The sequence below is a fragment of the Mauremys reevesii genome, linkage group 2 (assembly GCF_016161935.1).
Source record: "Mauremys reevesii isolate NIE-2019 linkage group 2, ASM1616193v1, whole genome shotgun sequence".
NCBI lineage: Eukaryota > Metazoa > Chordata > Testudines > Geoemydidae > Mauremys > Mauremys reevesii.
The window spans coordinates 287,418,771-287,440,526 of record NC_052624.1 but is presented as its reverse complement, the minus strand read 5'-3'; the positions used below and the strand labels follow the sequence as shown (position 1 = coordinate 287,440,526).

The 21,756-nt window shown below is 52.7% G+C and overlaps 1 protein-coding gene across 28 annotated transcripts in view; it reads right to left on the bottom strand.

Moving 5' to 3' along the window:
* The window catches only part of SCRIB (scribble planar cell polarity protein), a 212,951-nt gene that overhangs the window by 113,480 nt on the left and 77,715 nt on the right, over window positions 1–21,756 (bottom strand). For all 28 annotated transcript variants that reach the window (XM_039521983.1, XM_039521984.1, XM_039521992.1 and 25 more), the window contains 6 exons: window positions 17,545–17,634; window positions 17,029–17,106; window positions 7,218–7,532; window positions 6,218–6,298; window positions 655–912; window positions 278–388 (listed from right to left, as the gene is read on the bottom strand). In XM_039521983.1, coding sequence (XP_039377917.1) covers window positions 278–388; window positions 655–912; window positions 6,218–6,298; window positions 7,218–7,532; window positions 17,029–17,106; window positions 17,545–17,634 — 933 coding nt within the window. The remainder of the gene's footprint in view (window positions 1–277; window positions 389–654; window positions 913–6,217; window positions 6,299–7,217; window positions 7,533–17,028; window positions 17,107–17,544; window positions 17,635–21,756) is intronic.

Below are 21,756 nucleotides of genomic sequence, written 5' to 3'. Positions count from 1 at the left end.
AACCCCCTGTGATACCCTCCCACAGACTCCTCCCACTGCCCTGCTGATCCAAGGCCTTGTGACAACTCCATGGAGAAGCAGCTCAGGGAATAAAAAGTTTCCACACGCAAACCCTCATGCCTCAAAACAAGACGGTTCCATCCCCTGCCTTCTCCCCCCACCCCCAACCTTCCTTGAGGCATTTCCATCCTCCAGTCTCCTTGTTCTAGAGACTCCATCCCCAATGGCCACATTCCCTCAGACATGCCCAGACTGGGCTGCCCACATGGGTCCCTACCTTTGAGATAAAGACACCTGGTTCATGAATCCCAAATGGGTGGCTTGAATGGTCACTGCCTCCAACAATGCTGAGCCCCAGGGGCCCCCCAGCTTTGACCAGGCAGATCTCCTGCAGGGAACAAAGAGCATACAGCCAGGGAGAGGGCAAGGAGTACCAAGCAGTGACTGTGCCTAGAAAACTCCCCCCAGACACAGAGACCCTGCCTGGGAATGAGCGTCAAGGAGGCTCCCGCAACACATGGGAGACCCAGCCACTTCCCAACAGCCCGACAACATGGTGGCCAGTCCTTTGAGGGACAGCTCGGAACCCCAATCCTGTCCAATTAACAGAGCACCGGGCCAATCAAATCCCCAAATCCCAGCAGCCAACCTTACCTCAATGGGGTACTGGTCCTCCAGGCCTTTGGGTAGATGGTTCCTTTGCAGCAGAGGTGTCTCCTCAGGCGGGCTCTCCCCATGGCTGGGAGGTGGCGGTGGGGAGTGCGTGCGCACTCGCTGCACCACTGGTGAGTCTCCCTCGATGAGCTGCTGTGCACCCTCTCTCTCTACCAGCAGCGCGATGGTGGGGGAGGATGCGGTAAGCAGCGCTACTGCCTGATCATGCCTGGCTTCTGTCATGTCTACCCCATTGATCTAGAACAACCCGCAAACCCAGTGTCAGCACATCACCCCAGTACACCCTGCCCTGCCAGGCACCTTGCTGAGCATCACATGGGATCCCAGCACCCCGTCCTCCACTGTCCTGAACCAAACCACCATGTGCCTCACCAACACTAGCCCTCCCTAGATGGCGGAGCCCTGAGTAGCTGCCGATTTCCCACTTGGCCATAACCCCTCTTCTAGCCAGCCATCTAGCTGCCCATCAATGCGCCCTCTCACCACCTTACATGGCAGAGCCCAGAGTAGCAGCCTGTGCCTCAGCAATGTATCAGGAGAGCACATCGGCTAAGCACCAAGACCCAGCTTCCTGGAGTCCCATCACACAAGCTAGCCATCCCCACAACTCTGCTCCTGTTTAATAAGTACCCAGGAAACTGCGCCTCACCCTGCATTGGCTCTGCACAGACTCCCCCACCCCAGCTTTCCTGCAAGACCACAAATGCCAGGTCCAAGGGGCCACACTACAGGAATGAGGGCCAGGAAGATCCCAGCACGGGAAGAGGCTGGAGAGATGCTTCCTGGCAGGAGATTGCCACATTCAGAAGGAAAATTATTGCTCAAGCAATAAACTCTTCAGTTATTATTCTTGTGGACATAGTAGTTCTGAAGCACCTGCTGGTCCTGCCATGCCCCCAAGGCAGAGCCCAAACATGCCAGGCCACCGTGGGTGTAGTGATAAGCCTCTGCCTCTCACAGCGAGCAGAGTAGGAGATGAATTGGTCCTCATGGGGTGCCTCATTTCCCACCCCTCAGGATGGTTCATGGTGGCCCTTCATCACCACTGGGTACTGCCCTCCTAGGTGTAATAACACCATATTTCCTCCAATCTGTCAGAGCAAAGCCTGCCAAGGGGCCCTGGGAAACCAAAAGGGCTACAACTCTGCTCTGAAATGAGCCAGAGACTTGTAATGCCCCGGACAAGCAGGGTCTGGGCTCCAAAGGGCTGGCTGGAAATGTTACAGCTAAGCCCCAGCTCTGCACCAGAAAGGAGCTCCCAGACAGAGCCAGCCATTCACAGACTGGGCGTGAAGCATCCTCCCAGCAGGCCTCAGTGAGATATGTGGATCCCGGTGTCACTGCCCACAACCAGCCTCATCCTCACCCTCACCAGACCTGGCACTACCCACTCCAGAGAGCAAACTTCACACCCCACCTGAGCCATACGAGCTTGTACCAAAGATCAGAAGAGTCTTCACCGAGAGGGCTCTCATGGACTGCTCACTGTGAGGGCAGAGGGAGAGTCCCTCCCATCCATGTCTGTGGTATGGTCAGAAGGAGAACCCTGCACTTCCAGTGTTCCTCTTGATTGGGCTGGAAAATGGCTCCGGGGAGGAGGTGATGGGGTAGGTAATGGAGATGGGAGCCAGGGATGTCATTACCTACCCCATCACCTCCTCCCCAGAGCCATTTTCCAGAAGACTCTTCTGATCACACTGAGTACCAGGGATGGGGAGAGAGCCCACCCCAAACACATAGAAAGCAAGAGGCTCTGGGGGCACGGAGGGGGAGAGTAGGAGGTGGAGAATAAACCCAGCCACTAGCTCCTGGGGGCCACCAGGGGCCAAGACCCCCCAGCTGCACCGGCTCCCTGAACTGAGGTCTGGCTTTGCGAACTGCCCTAGGCCTGCTGAGCACTGTTCTTCATCCTGGACCCAGGCTGCAGCTCAGGGTGCTGTGCTCACGCACAGAGCAAGTTTTCCTCTGTAACCTCAGCCCAGCCCTGTCATGGCCAGACAGAGCAGGGCCAGTAAGAGCAGGCAGGGCTGCCCAATGCACAGGGAAAGGGAGAACTACCAGCTGCCCTCTGTGCAAGCAGCTCCCTACATGGTCCCGTGCCACAGGGAGGCTGTATCTCCCAGTGACTGGAGCCCAATCTCCATCTCTGTGTAAGCACAGAGCTGCCACTGCCCTCTCACTTCCGTCTAGTTCGCTACCATCTGCTCCATCCTCAATTCTGTTGCTGCCAACTGACTGCCCTCTCCCTCCACTCCCAAAATCCAGGGACCCCTCTCTGCCCCAGGCCCAGCCCTGTGTCCCCAGTCTGGTACCTTCCCCTCCTGGGCTCCCTGCCCTTTATCCTCAATCCTGTACCTCCTCAGTTCCCCCCCACCCCCACTCCCTACCCTGTGTCCCCAATCCTGTACTACCCATCATGACCTGGGGTCCCTGCCCTCTCTTCCCACTCCTATATGCCTTCTGCCCTTCATTCCATCTCCTCTGGCCTGTCCCCTCCAGCTTCAAGAGAGTTCTGGTTACCTTCTAACACACACAGCCATTGATCAGGGATATTATTCACAATGAAGGAGAAAGACTGGTCAGAACAGGGGTGAGGACTGGAGCGTTAGTAGCCAACCACAGGGATGTTTTTGGGGTGTTGGTTTGGAAAAAGACCTTGGTTGGGTCCCTCAATCCACATGCTCAAAGCCTCCCCCCCCCCCCAACAGAGGGCAGGCCTCCCACAGAAGAAGGGTGCAGAGGAGGTTTTGAGGACAAGGATGAGAGTAGGAAGCTGCGCTGTATTTCTTTTCTCAGGAAAATATAGGCCCCTTAGGACTGGTGGGAGCTAAGGCCTAAGAACTGATACCCTCAGCTGGCACCATGGGCATTGGGTGCTTGCTCTTTCTCACAGAGCCATGTACTGGCATTTGCCAGCTTGCAGCACTCAGAGGCAGCCTGCCTGTTTCCTGCCCGCAGCATGCCAAGGTCTGCCCAACTGCCTCATTCAGACCCTGGAGATGGTCACAAACTCACACTTGTACATGCCAGGACTGTCACCTACTGAAAACCTGCCCAGTAAGGACAGGCAGGTGCTGCCCAGTTGAAGTCTTTGTAAGAAACAGATTAACATGGGCCTCTCGCTGGCCAAGGTGCTGCGTTTTGACCTGGATTCTCATATTTTGGAGGCTGAGAGCAAGTCATCAAACCTTCAAGGAAGAATTAGAAACATCCACTTCAAACAGTCACAGCAGTCCCACAGGGCCAATCTAGGTGAACCACGGGGCACTGGCTTCTGGGCATTCTGCACAGGCTCCAATTCACAGAGCTCCACAGAACAGTCAGGAAGTAGGAACGCCGTGGGTCTACAGACACTTAGCAGGTGGGGATGGATTCCCAGCCCACAGGGCCACTGGATGCTCCCGTGGGAAGATTCCATCCTAGCAGCAACAATGCCACCCTGCACCGCAGGAGGGTAAAAGGCATAGTGGCAGCTCTTGTCAGGAGACAAACAGCTGCTGGAGAGGCCATGGCCTGCAAAAGCCGTTGCTAAAATGCAGAGAGCTCTGTGCAACGCCCAGACCAGGAAAGCAGCAGTCAGGCTGGAGGAGGAAAGGATCTCTCTCTATGGACTGATACTGCACTCATCCCCATGGTCCCAAGTGCTAGACTCTGAAGCTCGGCACTGCAGTCTCTTGTTACTGTGCATACTCAAGCATGGGCAATAGGCTCGCGCGAGCAGGAATGTGCCAGTGGAGGCAGAGGAGGCTACTTTTTCTATACAAGCAATGACACCACATGCATCATGTCACCAAGAACAGTGGCTCTCAACCTTTCCAGACTACTGTACCCCTTTCAGGAGTTTAATTTGTCTTGCATACCTCATGTTTCACCTCACTTAAAAGCTACTTGCTTACAGAATCAAACATAAACATACAAAAGTGTAGTCTATGGAGCAGTATAAACAAGTCATTGTCTGTATGAAATTTGAGTTTGGTACTGACGTCGCTAGTGCTTTTAATGTAACCTGTTGTAAAACTAGGCAAATCTCTAGATGAGCTGATGTACCCCCTTGAAGACCTCTGCATACCCACAGGGGTACATGTACCCCTGGTTGAGAACCACTGACCAAAATGATTGATGACAGCAAGGCCTATGTGTGCACTGAAACCAAATACCCTTCCTGCAAGCCCTGATCCGTGCAGAGAACGGGCTGAGGGGGCAGCCTACCCACACTGCTGACACTGAGGAATGCTGAAATGGCCTCATCTTCCCACCCTGAGAAGACAGACTGCAGTCTGACAAACAGCTCGAGAGTCTTTCTGACCCCATTGCAGGGGGTGCCAACTGGTACCATGTGGATCTGGCCTTGGGTGCCACCTGGCTACAGCTACACAATCCCCACAGTACAGCATGCGGAGACACCGCACAGGGCTCTAGCTAGTCTAGGCAGCTCCCAGAGATCAGCTGCTGTCCAGGCCATGGCTCAATTTTGGAAGGCCTAGAAGAAGAGGAGCAGGGAAGGAGGGACGGAGGGAGGGAGGAACAGAGGGAGAGATGCTGGGCCACCCGAGCCCCATGTGAAGAAAAATGGTGCCAGGCCCAGCCCAATGCTCCAAAGGGTTTTCATGAGAAAGGGAAAACAGCGCAGACCCCAGGCCCAGGGATAGAGCAGACAGAAGCCAGCACTGACAAGGCTGTATCAGTGCTTACCCGCACCAGCTCTGTGGTAACTCTTGCTCTTACCACAGCAGCCGGACTAGAAACCCACCACCAGCACCAGGATGCAGGAGCTTCCATTCGCTCAGAGGCAGCATGCGAGCTTGGGGAAAGGGGGCAGGAAGGAGCGCAAGTGACACAGATTAGCAGAGAGGTACAAGGTTAGAGGCAGAGGTGGGATCTGAGTCACTGGCACAAGCAGCAGCAGGAACTGGTGACCAAAGCTTCAAATCAAAGACCAGGAAAAAAGGGTTGCACCAAGTCCCCCTGGGCCCCACGCTTGACTTGACAACCCTCCCCGCTCCGTCTACCGCCTACACTGACCCCCTGGCTTTCTGGAGGGAACAACTGCCACCAATGTGGGCAAGAGTCACTGGTCCCCTGGGCAGCACCCACAGGGCCCTAAGGGGAAGACATGTCCACCCCATGTAGTGCTGCTTCGCAGAGCCCAACGGGGAGCAGACCCCACCTACCCAGTGAAGCATCAGGGGGCCGCAACTCCCCAGTGCAGCCAGCGCTGCTGGAGGGACTCCCCAAGGTACTGTGGTTCGAGCGTTCACTGTGTAAGGGCGGGCACCAGCCTTGCCAAGAGCCAGTCACAGCTGGTGACAGGCTGGGACAGCCTGAGCGGGAGCTGCTGCTCTCCCTTGGGCCCTAGGAGCTGGGAAAGGAGCCCAGAGGTCAAGTGACAAGGAGACAGACCCCTGGAGGAGGGGCTGAGGAGGGACAGTGGGATCTGCTTTCCTAACTCCTATGAACAGAAACAGTAAACGACAGGCTTCTGGCAAGACTCACCAGCACTGCGCCTCCCTCCCATGGCTGCCCCAAGGCCCCACGCACTCACCGAGATGACCCGGTCTCCAACGTGCAGCGTCCCGTCCCGATGGGCCGCACCACCCTCTGCGATCCGGGAGATAAAGATCCCCTGAAATAGAGCCACGGGGGTCAGAGCAGCCCCGACCCCATCACCGGAGCGCCTCCACATCCAGACCCCTTCCCAGCAGCTGGCCGAGTCCCAGACCCTCAGCCCCCTTCCCACCGGGACCAAAGCCCCCTGCCCCTCTATCACACCACTCCCTCACTCCCCATCCCCCTTCTGACCCTGGCCACTCCACACCTCACCCTCGGACTCCTCAGTCCCCCAAACCCTGCGTGGAGCCTCTGGCTCCAGGAAAGCCTGACTCAGCAGGAGCTCAGAATACACAAGCCGAGAGGAGGGGGAGCCAGGACTGAATGTCACTGGCAACCACTGCCAGCACCAGCCCCACCACTGCCCGCCTGAGCTCCTCTGCCTGGCACAGAGCTAATGACACCCCCATAGGAGTGCAGGGAAACGCCACCTGTCCCCCGGCCTGCAGAGATCTGGGGCTGAGCTCCCCTCCCCCCATGCCCACCTGCCCTGCGACACGGGGACTGAGCTCCCCTCCCCCGGGGGCTCAGGGAGACTCCCCTACCCCCGCACCCACCTGCCCTGCACACAGATGGGGCAGAGCGCCCCTCCCCCGGGAGCTCAGGGAGACCCCCTTCCCCCCACACCCACTTGCCCTGCGACATGGGGGCTGAGCTCCCCTCCCCCGGGGGCTCAGGGAGACCCCTTCCCCCGCACCCACCTGCCCTGCACACAGATGGGGCAGAGCGCCCCACCCCCCGGGGCTCAGCACCCACCTGCCCTGCGACATGGGGGCTGAGCTCCCCTCCCCCGGGGGCTCAGGGAGACCCCTTCCCCCGCCCCCACCTGCCCTGCACACAGATGGGGCAGAGCGCCCCTCCCCCAGGGGCTCAGGGAGACCCAGCCTGCAGAGAGATCAGGCAGTGCTCTCCCGAAGGCCCTCCTGATGGCTCACCGTGTCACCCGCCCTGTAGGGTGTGGAGCCCTTGCCCCCGGCAATGCTGAAGCCCAGTCCCTTCTCATTGCGCATGAGGCAGGTGGAGAATCTGTCTGTGGGTGGCGCCCCCTCAGGCCGCTCTGGAAAGCATAGGCCACCCCGTGGCTCTCGTGGGCTGTAATCGTCCTCGGGGCGCAGCGGTGTAACCGTGATGGCGTTCTCGGGTTCCACCATCCGCTCCCGAAGCACCGTCATGGAGACGGAGCTGCCTGAGCCACGCAGCGCCTCCACTGCCACGTGGTGCTCCGCACAGTGCAGGGCTACTCCGTTCACCTGGGCAGGGACAGGGGTCAAGGTGGGAGACTGGCGCACGGGGAGTCCCCAACCCCCCCAACACTCCCCCAAACTCACAAGCACCCCCCCCCACACCAACCCCACAGGGAGCCCCCATACACATCGACCCCACAGTGACCCCCCTGGCCCTGCAGGGAGACCCCTGCTCCCCACACACCACCCCACATGGAGCCTCCCACACACACACACCACCCCACATGGAGCCCTGCACACACACACATCGACCCCACAGGAAACCGCCACACACACCAACCCCGCAGGAATGCCCCCCACACACACACAGACCGACCCACAGGAGCCCTCGACCCACAGGAGCCCCTCGGCCCGCAGGAGACCCCTGCCCCACCCCACATGGAGCCTCCCACACACACACCCCACCCCACAGGGAGACCCCCTACACACACACCGACCCCACAGGAAACCGCCACACACACCAACCCCGCAGGGAATGCCCCCCCCACACACACAGACCGACCCCACAGGGAGCCCCTCGACCCCACAGGGAGCCCCTCGGCCCCGCAGGGAGACCCATGCCCCACCCCACATGGAGCCTCCCACACCCCCCACCCCACAGGGAGACCCCCTACACACACACCGACCCCACAGGAAACCGCCACACACACCAACCCCGCAGGGAATGCCCCCCCCACACACACAGACCGACCCCACAGGGAGCCCCTCGACCCCACAGGGAGCCCCTCGGCCCCGCAGGGAGACCCCTGCCCCACCCCACATGGAGCCTCCCACACACACCCCCCACCCCACAGGGAGACCCCCTACACACACACCGACCCACAGGAGCCCCCAGCCCACAGGAGACCCTGCCCCACACACCCCACCCCACAAGGAGCCACCCACACACACACACCACCCCACAGGGATCCCCACACACACACACCACCCCACAGGGAGACCCCCTACACACACCAACCCCACAGGGAGTCCCCACCCCACCCCACAGGGAACGCCCTCCCCACACACACCAACCCCATAGGGAGCCCCCCTACACACATCAACCCCACAGTGACCCCCCCAACCCTCCAGGGAGACCCCTGCCGCACACACCCCACTCCACATGGAGCCTCCCACACACACGCACTGACCCCACAGGGAGCCCCCCCACACACATCGACCCCACAGTGACCCCCCCAACCCCACATGGAGCCCCCTACACACACACCAACCCCACAGGGAACAGCCCCTCCCCACAGACACTGACCCCACAGGGAGCCCACACACACACACACCACCCACATGGAGCCCCCCCCACACACACACATCGACCCCACAGGGAACCGCCACACACACCAACCCTGTAGGGAATGCCCCCCCCCACACACAAACCACCCCACATGGAGCCCCACACACACACACACATCGACCGTACAGGGACCCCCCTACACACACCGACCCCACAGGGAGCCCCCTGACACACACACCGACCACACATGGAATCTCTCACACACACCAACCCCACAGGGAACCCCCCCACACACTGACCCCAGAGGGAACCCCCACACATACACCTCAACCCCACAGGGAGAGTCCCCATATACTCCAACTCCCTAGGGAACTTCCCTGAGGGAGCCACCCCACACACACCCTGCACCATCCCCTCTCCTTCCGATGGTGCATGGCACAGCTTGTTGCCATTCTCTGGAGAGAATGCCAGGCTGCCAACACCAAAGCTGAGCCCCAGAAGGAGACACCTGTGTCCTCTCACCACCTCCCTCCTCTCACACACCCAGCAAGTCACTCTGGGGATGACAGATCTTGCTATCCTCCCTTCAGGGAGTGGACACCAAATTCTGGTGCAACGCACAGCTTCTTCCTACCATCTCCCTGATTTCAGAGAGGTGGCCCCTATTGTGCTGGGGGATTCGGGAACAGTTGTAGGGGAACAGTGGCTAGGCTGGTGCAGATGACACTAGTTGGTTTGGGGACAAGGGAGGGAGCTGGAGGATCTTCCTGTTGCTGCTGCTGCTGAATTTCACATCAAAATGCTCTTTGGCCTAGGGAAAGGGGCCCTGGGCTGGCAGCCAGGCGAGAGCAAGTCTCACATCTTCCACTGACTGACCTTAGTATGTCTCTTCCTACCACAGCCTTTATTACTGAGCTAGGCCTACCCTTGTGCACAGGCAAGTATCGTTCCCCACCTTTCACTGTGCAACTAACTAAGGGGCTGAGCTGGGAGCAGAACCCAGGTTTCTGATAGGGCAGATCCAAGTCCCACCTGCCTTTTAGAAAGAATATGCCAATCCTATGGGCTTGGCTATGCTACCTCTAAAATGGGGCTATACATACATACCCACCTTCGCTTTGAGATACACAGATGAATGAGCACTATGTCAATATAAAGCAACAGTAACAAATAGCATTGAGGAGTCAATAACCTTCAGTCTTCTGCCCTAAAGGAGGAGCAAATACAGCATCTGTGGGGTAAGTGACTGTCTGTAGTGTGTGTTTGTTTGTGTTTGGGGGTTACTTGCTGTGTGCTGAGCTTGTGTTTGTCAGTCTGTTTGTTTGTTTGTTTGTTTGTTTGTTTGTTTGTTTGAAGGACCATGTGCTGTGGCTGGCAGTTGGAGGCCGTGAGCTTCAAAGGAAGGTTTGAAAGTTCGAAGCCTCTGGTAATTGGCTGAGCCTTAATCAGTGGGCGGGGCATTCACTCAGGCCAGGGCTTTATAAAGCTGCGCACAAGCAACCAGGGAGCTTTGCGACCAGGGGCTGCTAACAGGGAGTTTCGCAAGGGAGTGGGAAGGGAGCGGGGGTCCCTCGTCGGTCCTAACCCTTCCCCTGTAGTCCCCTTAAAACCTATAAACCAAACCACACTTCAAAACCCCTTTCCGTAAACCACCCTTCCATTAACTAGGAGACAATGCAGGCAGAAGCCCAGCAGCAGAGTGGGGGCTATCCAGTTTATTGCACTGAGTGCAGCATGTATGATTACCTGCCCTGTGGGTGGGTGGCGTATGTGTGCAGTCAGTGCAAGGAGCTCCTGGCCCTCAGAGACCATGTACGGACTTTGAAGGCCAGGGTGGCGGAACTGGAGGAGCTAAGAGAGGCAGAGAGGTATGTTGATGAGGCTTTCCGGGACACTGTAGAATTGTCCCACCTCCGCTCAGACAGCCCCTGTGCTGTTGAGGAGGAAGAACGGCCCAGGGAAGTAGAGCAGTCAATGGGAGCAGAGGGAAACCTTCCCGTAGTTGGGACCCTCCTTCCAGATGGTGCTGGGGTTGCCTCTCACACTAAGGTTACCTCTCCGGGGGAGGGAACTCCAGTTTCTAGGAAAAGGCAGATGTTAGTAATGGGAGATTCGATTATTAGAAACGTAGATAGCTGGGTTTGTGATGACCGGGAGAACCGTATGGTGACTTGCCTGCCTGGTGCGAAGGTTGTGGATCTCTCGAGGCATCTAGACAGACTTATGTGTAGTGCTCGGGAGGAGCCGGTGGTCATGGTACATGTAGGTACCAATGACATAGGGAAAGGTAGGAGAGATGTCCTGGAAGCCAAATTTACGCTGCTAGGGAAGAGACTGAAATCCAGGACCTCTATGGTGGCATTCTCAGAAATGCTCCCAGTTCCAAGCGCAGGGCCGGGTAGGCAGGCAGAGCTTCAGAGTCTCAATGCGTGGATGAGACGATGGTGTAGAGAGGAGGGGTTCACGTTCATTAGGAACTGGGGAAACTTCTGGGATGGGAGGAGCCTATACAGAAGAGATGGGCTCCACCTAAACCAAAGTGGAACCAGACTGCTGGCACTAAACATTAAAAAGGTTGTAGAGCAGTTTTTAAACTAGGAGATGGGGGAAAGCCGACTGCTGCAGAGGAGCATGTGGATCGGACACAGACTTCTCTTAGGGGAGAGTCTGATAATAGAGAATCTCCAGGTTATAGTCAGGAGCAGAGGACGGAAGAGTATAATGTAAGGGCCAGATCAGATGATAAACAGTCACATAAAAAAGAATCTGGCACATCAGAAAAGGGCAGACAAATAAACAGGGACAAGTTTTTAAAGTGCTTGTACACAAATGCCAGAAGTCTAAATAATAAGATGGGTGAACTAGAGTGCCTTGTGATAAAGGAGGATATTGATATAATAAGCATCACAGAAACCTGGTGGACTGAGAGCAATCAGTGGGACACAGTCATTCCGGGGTACAAAATATATCGGAAGGACAGAACAGGTCATGCAGGGGGAGGAGTGGCACTATATGTGAAAGAAAATGTAGATTCAAATGAAGTAAAAATCTTAAGCGAATCCACATGTTCCATAGAATCTCTATGGATAGAAATTTCATGCTCTAATAAAAATATAACATTAGGGATATATTATCGACCACCTGACCAGGACAGTAATAGTGATGATGAAATGCTAAGGGAAATTAGAGAGGCTATCAAAATTAAGAACCCAATAATAGTGGAGGATTTCAATTATCCCCATATTGACTGGGAACATTTCACTTCAGGACGAAATGCAGAGATAAAATTTCTCGATACTTTAAATGACTGCTTCATGGAGCAGCTGGTACGGGAACCCACAAGGGGAGAGGCAACTCTAGATTTAATCCTGAGTGGAGCGCAGGAGCTGGTCCAAGAGGTAACTATAGCAGGACCGCTTGGAAATAGTGACCATAATACAATAGCATTCAACATCCCTGTGGTGGGAAGAACACCTCAACAGCCCAACACTGTGGCATTTAATTTCAAAAGGGGGAACTATACAAAAATGAGGGGGTTAGTTAGACAAAAGTTAAAAGGTACAGTGACTAAAGTGAAATCCCTGCAAGTTGCGTGGGCCCTTTTTAAAGTCATCATAATAGAGGCCCAACTTCAATGTATACCCCAAATTAAGAAAAACAGTAAAAGAACTAAAAAAGAGCCACTGTGGCTTAAAAACCATGTAAAAGAAGCAGCGAGAGATAAAAAGACTTCCTTTAAAAAGTGGAAGTCAAATCCTAGTGAGGCAAATAGAAAGGAGCACAAACACTGCCAACTTAAGTGCAAGAGTGTAATAAGAAAAGCCAAAGAGAAGTTTGAAGAACGGCTAGCCAAAAACTCCAAAGGTAATAACAAAATGTTTTTTAAGTACATCAGAAGCAGGAAGCCTGCTAAACAACCAATGGGGCCCCTTGACGATCAAAATACAAAAGGAGCGCTTAAAGACGATAAAGTCATTGCGGAGAAACGAAATGGATTCTTTGCTTCAGTCTTCACGGCTGAGGATGTTAGGGAGATTCCCAAACCTGAGCTGGCTTTTGTAGGTGACAAATCTGAGGAACTGTCACAGATTGAAGTGTCACTAGAGGAGGTTTTGGAATTAATTGATAAACTCAACATTAACAAGTCACCGGGACCAGATGGCATTCACCCAAGAGTTCTGAAAGAACTCAAATGTGAAGTTGCGGAACTATTAACTAAGGTTTGTAACCTGTCCTTTAAATCGGCTTCAGTACCCGATGACTGGAAGTTAGCTAATGTAACGCCAATATTTAAAAAGGGCTCTAGAGGTGATCCCGGCAATTACAGACCGGTAAGTCTAACGTCGGTACCAGGCAAATTAGTTGAAACAATAGTTAAGAATAAAATTGTCAGACACATAGAAAAACATAAACTGTTGAGCAATAGTCAACATGGTTTCTGTAAAGGGAAATCATGTCTTACTAATCTATTAGAGTTCTTTGAAGGGGTCAACAAACATGTGGACAAGGGGGATCCAGTGGACATAGTGTACTTAGATTTCCAGAAAGCCTTTGACAAGGTCCCTCACCAAAGGCTCTTACCTAAATTAAGGTGTCATGGGATAAAAGGGAAGGTCCTTTCATGGATTGAGAACCAGTTAAAAGACAGGGAACAAAGGGTAGGAATTAATGGTAAATTCTCAGAATGGAGAAGGGTAACTAGTGGTGTTCCCCAAGGGTCAGTCCTAGGACCAATCCTATTAAAATTATTCATAAATGATCTGGAGAAAGGGGTAAACAGTGAGGTGGCAAAGTTTGCAGATGATACTAAACTGCTCAAGATAGTTAAGACCAAAGCAGATTGTGAAGAACTTCAAAAAGATCTCACAAAACTAAGTGATTGGGCAACAAAATGGCAAATGAAATTTAATGTGGATAAATGTAAAGTAATGCACAGTGGAAAAAATAACCCCAACTATACCTACAATATGATGGGGGCTAATTTAGCTACAACGAGTCAGGAAAAAGATCTTGGCGTCATCGTGGATAGTTCTCTGAAGATGTCCACGCAGTGTGCAGAGGCGGTCAAAAAAGCAAACAGGATGTTAGGAATCATTAAAAAGGGCATAGAGAATAAGACTGAGAATATAGTATTGCCCTTATATAAATCCATGGTACGCCCACATCTCGAATACTGTGTACAGATGTGGTCTCCTCACCTCAAAAAAGATATTCTAGCACTAGAAAAGGTTCAGAAAAGGGCAACTAAAATGATTAGGGGTTTGGAGAGGGTCCCATACGAGGAAAGATTAAAGAGGGTAGGACTCTTCAGCTTGGAAAAGAGAAGACTAAGGGGGGATATGATAGAGGTATATAAAATCATGAGTGATGTGGAGAAAGTGGATAAGGAAAAGTTATTTACTTATTCCCATAATACAAGAACTAGGGTTCACCAAATGAAATTAATAGGCAGCAGGTTTAAAACAAATAAAAGGAAGTTCTTCTTCACGCAGCGCACAGTCAACTTGTGGAACTCCTTACCTGAGGAGGTTGTGAAGACTAGGACTATAACAATGTTTAAAAGGGGACTGGATAAATTCATGGTGGCTAAGTCCATAAATGGCTATTAGCTAGGATGGGTAAGAATGGTGTCCCTAGCCTCTGTTCATCAGAGGATGGAGATGGATGGCAGGAGAGAGATCACTTGATCATTGCCTGTTAGGTTCACTCCCTCTGGGGCACCTGACATTGGCCACTGTTGGTAGACAGATACTGGGCCAGATGGACCTTTGGTCTGACCCGGTATGGCCGTTCTTATGTTCTTGCTACACTCCCCTTCCAGCACCAGAAACAGAACTCAGGAGTTCTAAGCCTATGGGTATGTCTGCACTGTATTCCTAGTCTGTGGTCCGACAGGTTTGTGTCCAAACCCCCTTACCATCCACACACTAAACTCTCAAACATGCTTCTTTGAACCAGTTCTTGCTTGAATGGCTGAGCGTCTGGGTTAAAGCCCAAACTGGAACTCACGCACTTTGCAGTGAGGCTGCAGGCAAGTTCACTTGAGCGCTGATAGGCCTCCAATGCCCTTCCCACAAGTTCTCCCAAGGAACAGACAAGCTCTTCCACAACTGACTGGGAAAGAATCCTAGAGCATCTCAGCACAAAAACCCATGGGCGTGTCCCCCAACACATACAGGAGAGTGCAGAAACAGTGAAGACACAATAATGTGGGTAGGGCTTTGCTGTGGGAGTCCTCATACGTGGGCCAGGCTAACCCGAGAGCTCGAACCTGTGTGCCAACACCCAGGCTGACTGTGCAGAGTAGACATGCCCTGTGTGGCGTTCTGTCTATCAAAGAGTTAAATATGATGGAATTTCCCTGCCCCGGTGGCTCTCCATCTCTGGATGTCTCCAGACCCAGACACAATGCCATTCTCAAAGATGCTTTAGCCAAACATAAGAACATAAGAAAAGCCGTACCGGGTCAGACCAAAGGTCCATCTAGCCCAGTATCTGTCTACCGACAGTGGCCAATGCCAGGTGCCCCTGAGGGAGTGAACCTAACAGGCAATGATCAAGTGATCTCTCTCCTGCCATCCATCTCCACCCTCTGACGAACAGTACTTGGCTCAATACAGGAACAACTGGGTGAAATTTAATGGCCTGTGTCATACTGGAGGTCAGACTAGTCCAGCCTTCAAATCTATGGAACGATTAACTTAAATAATGCTATTAAGGTTGAAAAACCAGGAACTGATAAATTAGGAAATGCCAGAATTAAGCTTGCCCCTGTGACAGCAGCATGATCCAGTCTTTAATTCCATGATCTCACAGGTTTTTTTTCTACACAATCCCTGCTTCATTCAGTGCCCATGGTGGGTAGTGAGCAAGACTGGACTGTGTAAGCAGAATGATACCCATTCCCATAAATGCTACCAAGTTGCTGGCTGCACTCAGGAGGACAGGAAACATGTGGGGACCATAAGGAGTGGCATGAATAGGGAGCTGAGCTCTTGTTACAGACCCCTTGTGTTATTTCTCTGGCCTGAATGCTGATTGCCATTCCTCCCAATTCAGTGATGTACCATTTGCTCCCTGCACTGGCCCGTCCACGCTTCAGAAGCTGGCAACTCATGGGAATTGAATCCTGCAGGACTCAACAGTTTTTAAAGATTTTTTGAGGAGGGAGGGGTAGTGGGTCTTATTGTTATTTACTATCAGAGGCCCTCGGAGTCCCCGTGATGGACCAGGACCCTACTGTGCTAGGTACAAACACAGAACAAAAAGACAGTCCCTGCCCCAGAGAGCTTCTAGTGTAAGATTTCAGAGTAGCAGCCGTGTTAGTCTGTATCCGCAAAAAAAACAGGAGTACTTGTGGCACCTTAAAGACTAACAAATTTATTTCAGCATGAGCTTTCGTGAGCTACAGCTCACTTCTTCGGATGTGTAAGAGTATGTCTAGTGACTGCCGCTCCTGTAAACACACCTGAGTTAGGGTCCATCTAGCTAGTGTGGACACTGGAGCAGCAAGGCTGTGGAATGTGCACTTGAGAGTGGGCTAGCCCCACAAGTAATGACCCACAGGTCTGGATGGGCTTGTACAGCCCACACTGCCACGTACACTGCCGCATCGTCACTGCTCCAGTACCCAAGCAAGCGACATTAAACGTAGCTTGGATATGTCTCCATAAGCTGTAATCGCTTCCTGAATTGTGATTTCAGTATAGTCATACCCTCAGCCAAAAACTAGGAACAACAGGGGGATACAGACCAAAGGTGGAGTACAAGAAAACAAGGAGTCACTTTTTGTCAGCATGCCAGGCAGTGGTGGCAGGGTCTCTGGGGATGAGCTAGTCTTGTGCTGGACTCCTCTTCCCATATTCAGGGAAGAGGGCAAGGAAGCAGAAAGTGACTCCGTGCTCAAAGGCCAACTGATCAGCCAGTGGGGCAGCAAGGCAGGCAGGGAACAGGGGCTCTCTGCCCACTTGGGGCGTGGGGTTGTCTCAGTGCTGGAGAGATCAGTGCAGCAGCAGTCTCAGTCGTTAAGGTACGATATGATTAAGGTTAATGATATTAGTTCAACTGCAAGCTCACTGCGGCAGGGAAGTTTTGTTCTGTGTTTGTACAGCTCCTAGCACAATGGGGCCCCAATCCCTGACTAGGAGCCCTAGGCATGACAGCAATACAAATAAATAATCATCTTCATAATTAGATATCGGAGCCACGCCTGCAGCCCACAATCAGCACCCCCCAGCACTATACCTTGCCATTTCACAGAAGCTGGGCTCTTACCTCCAGGAGCTTGTCCCCGACACGGACTCCCGCTCGGGCTGCAGGGCCCTCCTCTGACACACGGGAAATAAAGATGCCCTGGAATCAAAGCGTCATGTTAGCAAGAGGAGAGCAGGCCCTTCGCCCCAGAAGCTGATGTTACTGGGGAAGCAGAGAAGGAGGAATTCCCCCTCCTGGTGATGTATGTTATTGGGAGGGGAATGCCCAGGCCTAGGAGGAGTGGTGCTGTCTCTGGTTACTACATTGTGACCACAGGGAAGTGCTGGTGGTTCAGCCCAGAACCCACGCTCCAGAGATGACACCTTCCCCCTTGCTCAGCCCTACCAGACTCCTGCTTTCAAGAGGGGCTAAGGCGAGCCCTGCCTTGCCCTATGTGCCCCCAACACATCCACAGAGCAGGCCCAGCACACACAGGGGTCAGGCACTGCCATGATTGGGCCCACCTCACTTCTAGATAGACAGATCCTGCCCTAGAGCAGGCAGGCCCTTCCCCACTTGGGCAGCCCAGCTCCTTACCTCGTCATCACCCTTGTAGGGAGTGGACCCTTTGCCCCCTGCGATGCTGATGCCCAGCCCCCCTGTCTGCCGCAGGATAGTCAGGGTCAGCTGCAAGCAAAATGGAAACAGATCACAGCTCAATGCAGAGCGGATGCCATAAAAACAGCTTGGAGAGCAAGGAGGGTGGCGTGTAGAAGAGCACATGCAAGCTGGCATGCACACCAGCACACATGAATACCACTGCGAGTTTCGTTTGTGTATGTGCATGTGCATGGCTGCTCATGTATTTGTGCAAAGCAGAAGGGCTGATGGAGGATGGGGTGGCGGCCACATCTGGTTGTTAGTGCCCAAAGCCATGGCACCAATCAGCCCCTTCTCCATGGATCTGTCCCTAACCTTTAGCACAAGCCCCAAACAAGCCCCAAACATATCAGACACTGAGGCCAACACCACAGCAAACTGAAAAGCAGTGGATGTGGCAGGAGACTCGGGGTGGTATGGAGGGACTGAGCAGAAGTTGGGGGGGACTTGGGGAAGTCAGGGGTGACTGAACAGGAGCTGGGGGTTGGCAAGGGGTAGAATTGAGCCAAATGGCGAGTGACAGGAGCCAGGGATGGTGTCTGTACCACCGCCCAATCTTGGTCTCCTTTCCTTTGGGGTCCAATTCTATGCAGGTGCTGCGAAATTAAGGGCCTCTCCTGACTCTAACATGGCCTGCACTTGGCTCCCACACACAGAGCAACACCAATGCATAGCCCTGATCAAATTACCCCCCTTGCCCTACTGGCTGCAAACAGGATGGGACAGCTGCCTCCTCTTCTCTCCTCAGGGACAGGCAAACTCAGGATTCTGACTGGGGCATTCAACAGCCTCCTTCCTTCTCAGCTCTCCCATTCCCCCTGTCCCAGCTGCTTAGCACTCTCCCTAGCCCTGAGAGCAGTCTGTACTGTGTCTGGGCCTCAGCTGGCTATGCCTAAATCCAGGGCCAGCAGAAAGTGCTGTGTGAGGTGGTGTTCGGCTCGCACTCCCTCAGTGGCAGGGAAAGAAGGAGGTGCTCCTGGGCCTCACTGAGCGCCATAGGCCCAAGGAGCCAGGTGAGGAGAGCCCACTGGGCAGTGGTGATGGAAATGCACAGAGAGCCCCTGGGGAGAGAAGGGTGCTGGTGTGGGAGTTAGGAAATGGGAAGAAATTCGCTGCCCTCCAGATGTCATTTCTCTGGAAACAAAGTCTAGAGCAGAGAAAGGCTGCTGCAGAGGCATCAAGCTCTAAGAACACACACAGCTGGGGCCATCCCCAGAGACTGCACCGAGGTGGGAGGCCAGAGCAGATTGGGCCATCTTCTCTGGTAGCCTGTTTCTGGCATGGTCCCTGCTAGGTGCTTCTCAGAGATATGTCATGGCAAGGGAACCACTGAATCTTGCCTGCCTAAGACTGGGGTAGCCAAGGTGCAAGGCGTAGGGACCTTGGTGTTCTTAAAAAAGTCCACTTCACACAGCTTCAGCCGCAGCTCAATGCATGATGTGAGCAGTGTGTGCAGAACTGGAGTTTACGGACTGAAGTTGCTTCATGGCTGCCATCTGTTTAAGTTCCATGGTGCTTTGAGAGACGTGGCCTCTGGAAAGCTGCCTGATCAGTCACGGAAGGCTTACAGCCCAGTAAGCCACTAGGCAAATGAGGTCTCTGTCTCTGCTCTCTCTGTTTCCTCTGCCCTTTTCTCGCTTTCCTGTATTTCTGCTCCCAGTTCTGGTTCTAAGGAATGAACCCGGTGCAGCCTCCAGCCACAGTGTCTTGTTATACTAATCTCAAGAGCAGAGGTCAAATGGATTAAAAATCAGCTGACAGATAAGTGGGGAATTATCAAATGGGGGTGTTTCTAGTGGCGTTCCCCAGGGATCAATACTTGGTCTGATACTACTCACCATGTTTATCAACAATGTGCAAATAAATATTAACTCACTACTGCTATAATGGGTGGATGAGTCAAAGATTAGAGGAGTGGCAAATAATGCTTTAGCCAAACACAAGTTATTGGGCTCCATATAGTGATAACCGAGTGAACTTTAAGACCTTGTGATATACAGATTAGACTACATGATCCAATAGTCCTTTCTGGCCTTAAATTCTGCTAATCTATGAGGACAGAGCAGCAATACAAACTGATCTGGCTGCCTTGGTAACCTGGGCCCACTCAAACAAAATGTTTTTTAATATAGCTAAATGCAAACCAGGAATGCGGCCACACCTACAGAGTAGGGAATTACAGCCTAGAAAGCAGTGATTCCAAAGGACTAAGGAGTCATAGTAGACAAGCAACAGAGCATGAGCCCCCAGTGGGATGCTGGAGTAAAAAGGGCTAATGTGATCCTGTATAAACAGTGAGTAGAGAGTAGGGAGATGATTTTACCCTCTGTGTGGCTCTAGTGAGACCAATACAAGAATATTTGGTACAATTCTGGTATCCAGGTTTGCAAAAATGTTTTTAAAAAATTGAAGAGGCTGCAGAATAGAGCCACAAGAATGATTCAAGGGCTGGAGAAAATGCCTGACATGGAGACTTTTTTACAAAAGTGACTGAGAGCAAGGGTTGATTACCCTGTATATGTACCGTCATGGGGAGAAAATACCAGATACTAAAGGGCACTTCAATCTAGCAGAGAAAGGTAGAAAATCAACCCATGACCAGCAGCTGAAGTCAGACAAATTCATCTTAGACATTAGGCACAAATGTTTAAAAATTAAGTATGATTAATTACTAGAATAAACTATGAAAGGACATGGTGGATTCTCTGTCTCTTGCTGTGTCCCAATCCTGGATGACTTTCTGGAACAGATGTTTCAGTCAGACACAAGTCACAGGGCTCGATAAATGGGTAATTGGGTGAAATTCAGCCTGTGATATACAGACGGTTACACTAGATATTCTAAAGGGCCCTCTGGCCTTAAACTCTGTAAGTCTTAAGCTATCGCCATTAATACTCTAAGTAGGGGGGAAAACCCTCCCTCCCCTGCAACTAATTCTACAGCAAGTGAAAGCAACACAGGGCCAAGAGGGGCTAGAGATCATGGCAGGAAATAACCGAGTGAGATTCAGCCTGGATACAGGCAGCACATACACCCCCGAGGGAGAAAGCAAACCCCCAACTCCCAATGGAAAGAAGATCCTTGGACCACAGAGGCATCCACCAGACAAAGATGGGGCAGCAGCAAGATGGGGCAGAGTTTGCAGTGGGGTAAAGCAGCTAGAAAAGCCAATGGGATTGTGGGAGCAGGGAGGGACCAGCCTCGTTCTCTCTCCAGCTCTGGAGAGACACTACCCCCCATCCCCACAGGGATCCTGTGCTCAGCTTCAGGTCCCTCAGTCCCACACCTCCTGCCCTGGGACAGGGAGGGGAGAGTCTTTCTCTGTCTGCTCTGGGGAGGCCTCATCTGGATACCCCATTCAGCTCTGGATACCAGGTGAGATATTGCAGGAGTGGAGGGTGCTCAGAGAAGAGCCAGGAAACAGCTCAGGGGCCAGAAAGATTGACTCACCAGGAGAGATTAGAAGAGCTAAATCTGTCTGGCTTCGCTAAGCAACAACTAAAGGGGACATGACGACAGGCTGGAAATATCAGAAGTGTGTGATCAGTGGAGAGGTGGGAGCTTATCGCTTGAGCTGTTTAGAACTAGACTAAAGCAAACAATCGAAAAGCTAAACAGGAGTGAATGATCCTGCCCTGACCCAGAGATGGGACGTGGTGGGGAATTTCCAACTCTAGCCAGACTGGATCAGACCAATGGTCCATCTAGCCCAGTATCCTGTCTCTGATAGTGGCCAGTGCCAGATGTTTCAGAGGGAATGAGCAGAGCTGGGCAATTATCAAGTGATCCATTCCCGCGTGCGCCTCCCCCCGTCCCCACTTTTGGCATTCAGAGGCTGAGGGACATCCAGAGCTGGGGTTGTGTCCCTGACCATCCTGGCTAATAGCCATTGATGGACCTATCTTCCATGAATTTGGCTAATTCTTTTTGGAACCCAGTTATACTTTGGGCCTTCACAATATCCCATGACAATGAGTTTCACTGGTTGACTGTGATATGTGTGAAGAAATACTTCCTTTTGTTTGTTTTAAACTTGCTGCCTATTCATTTCATTGGGTGACTCCTAGTTCTTGTGTTATGTGAAGGGCTAAATGACAAGTCCCTATTCACTTTCTCTGCAGGTTTTAGATTTTATAGACTTCTATCATT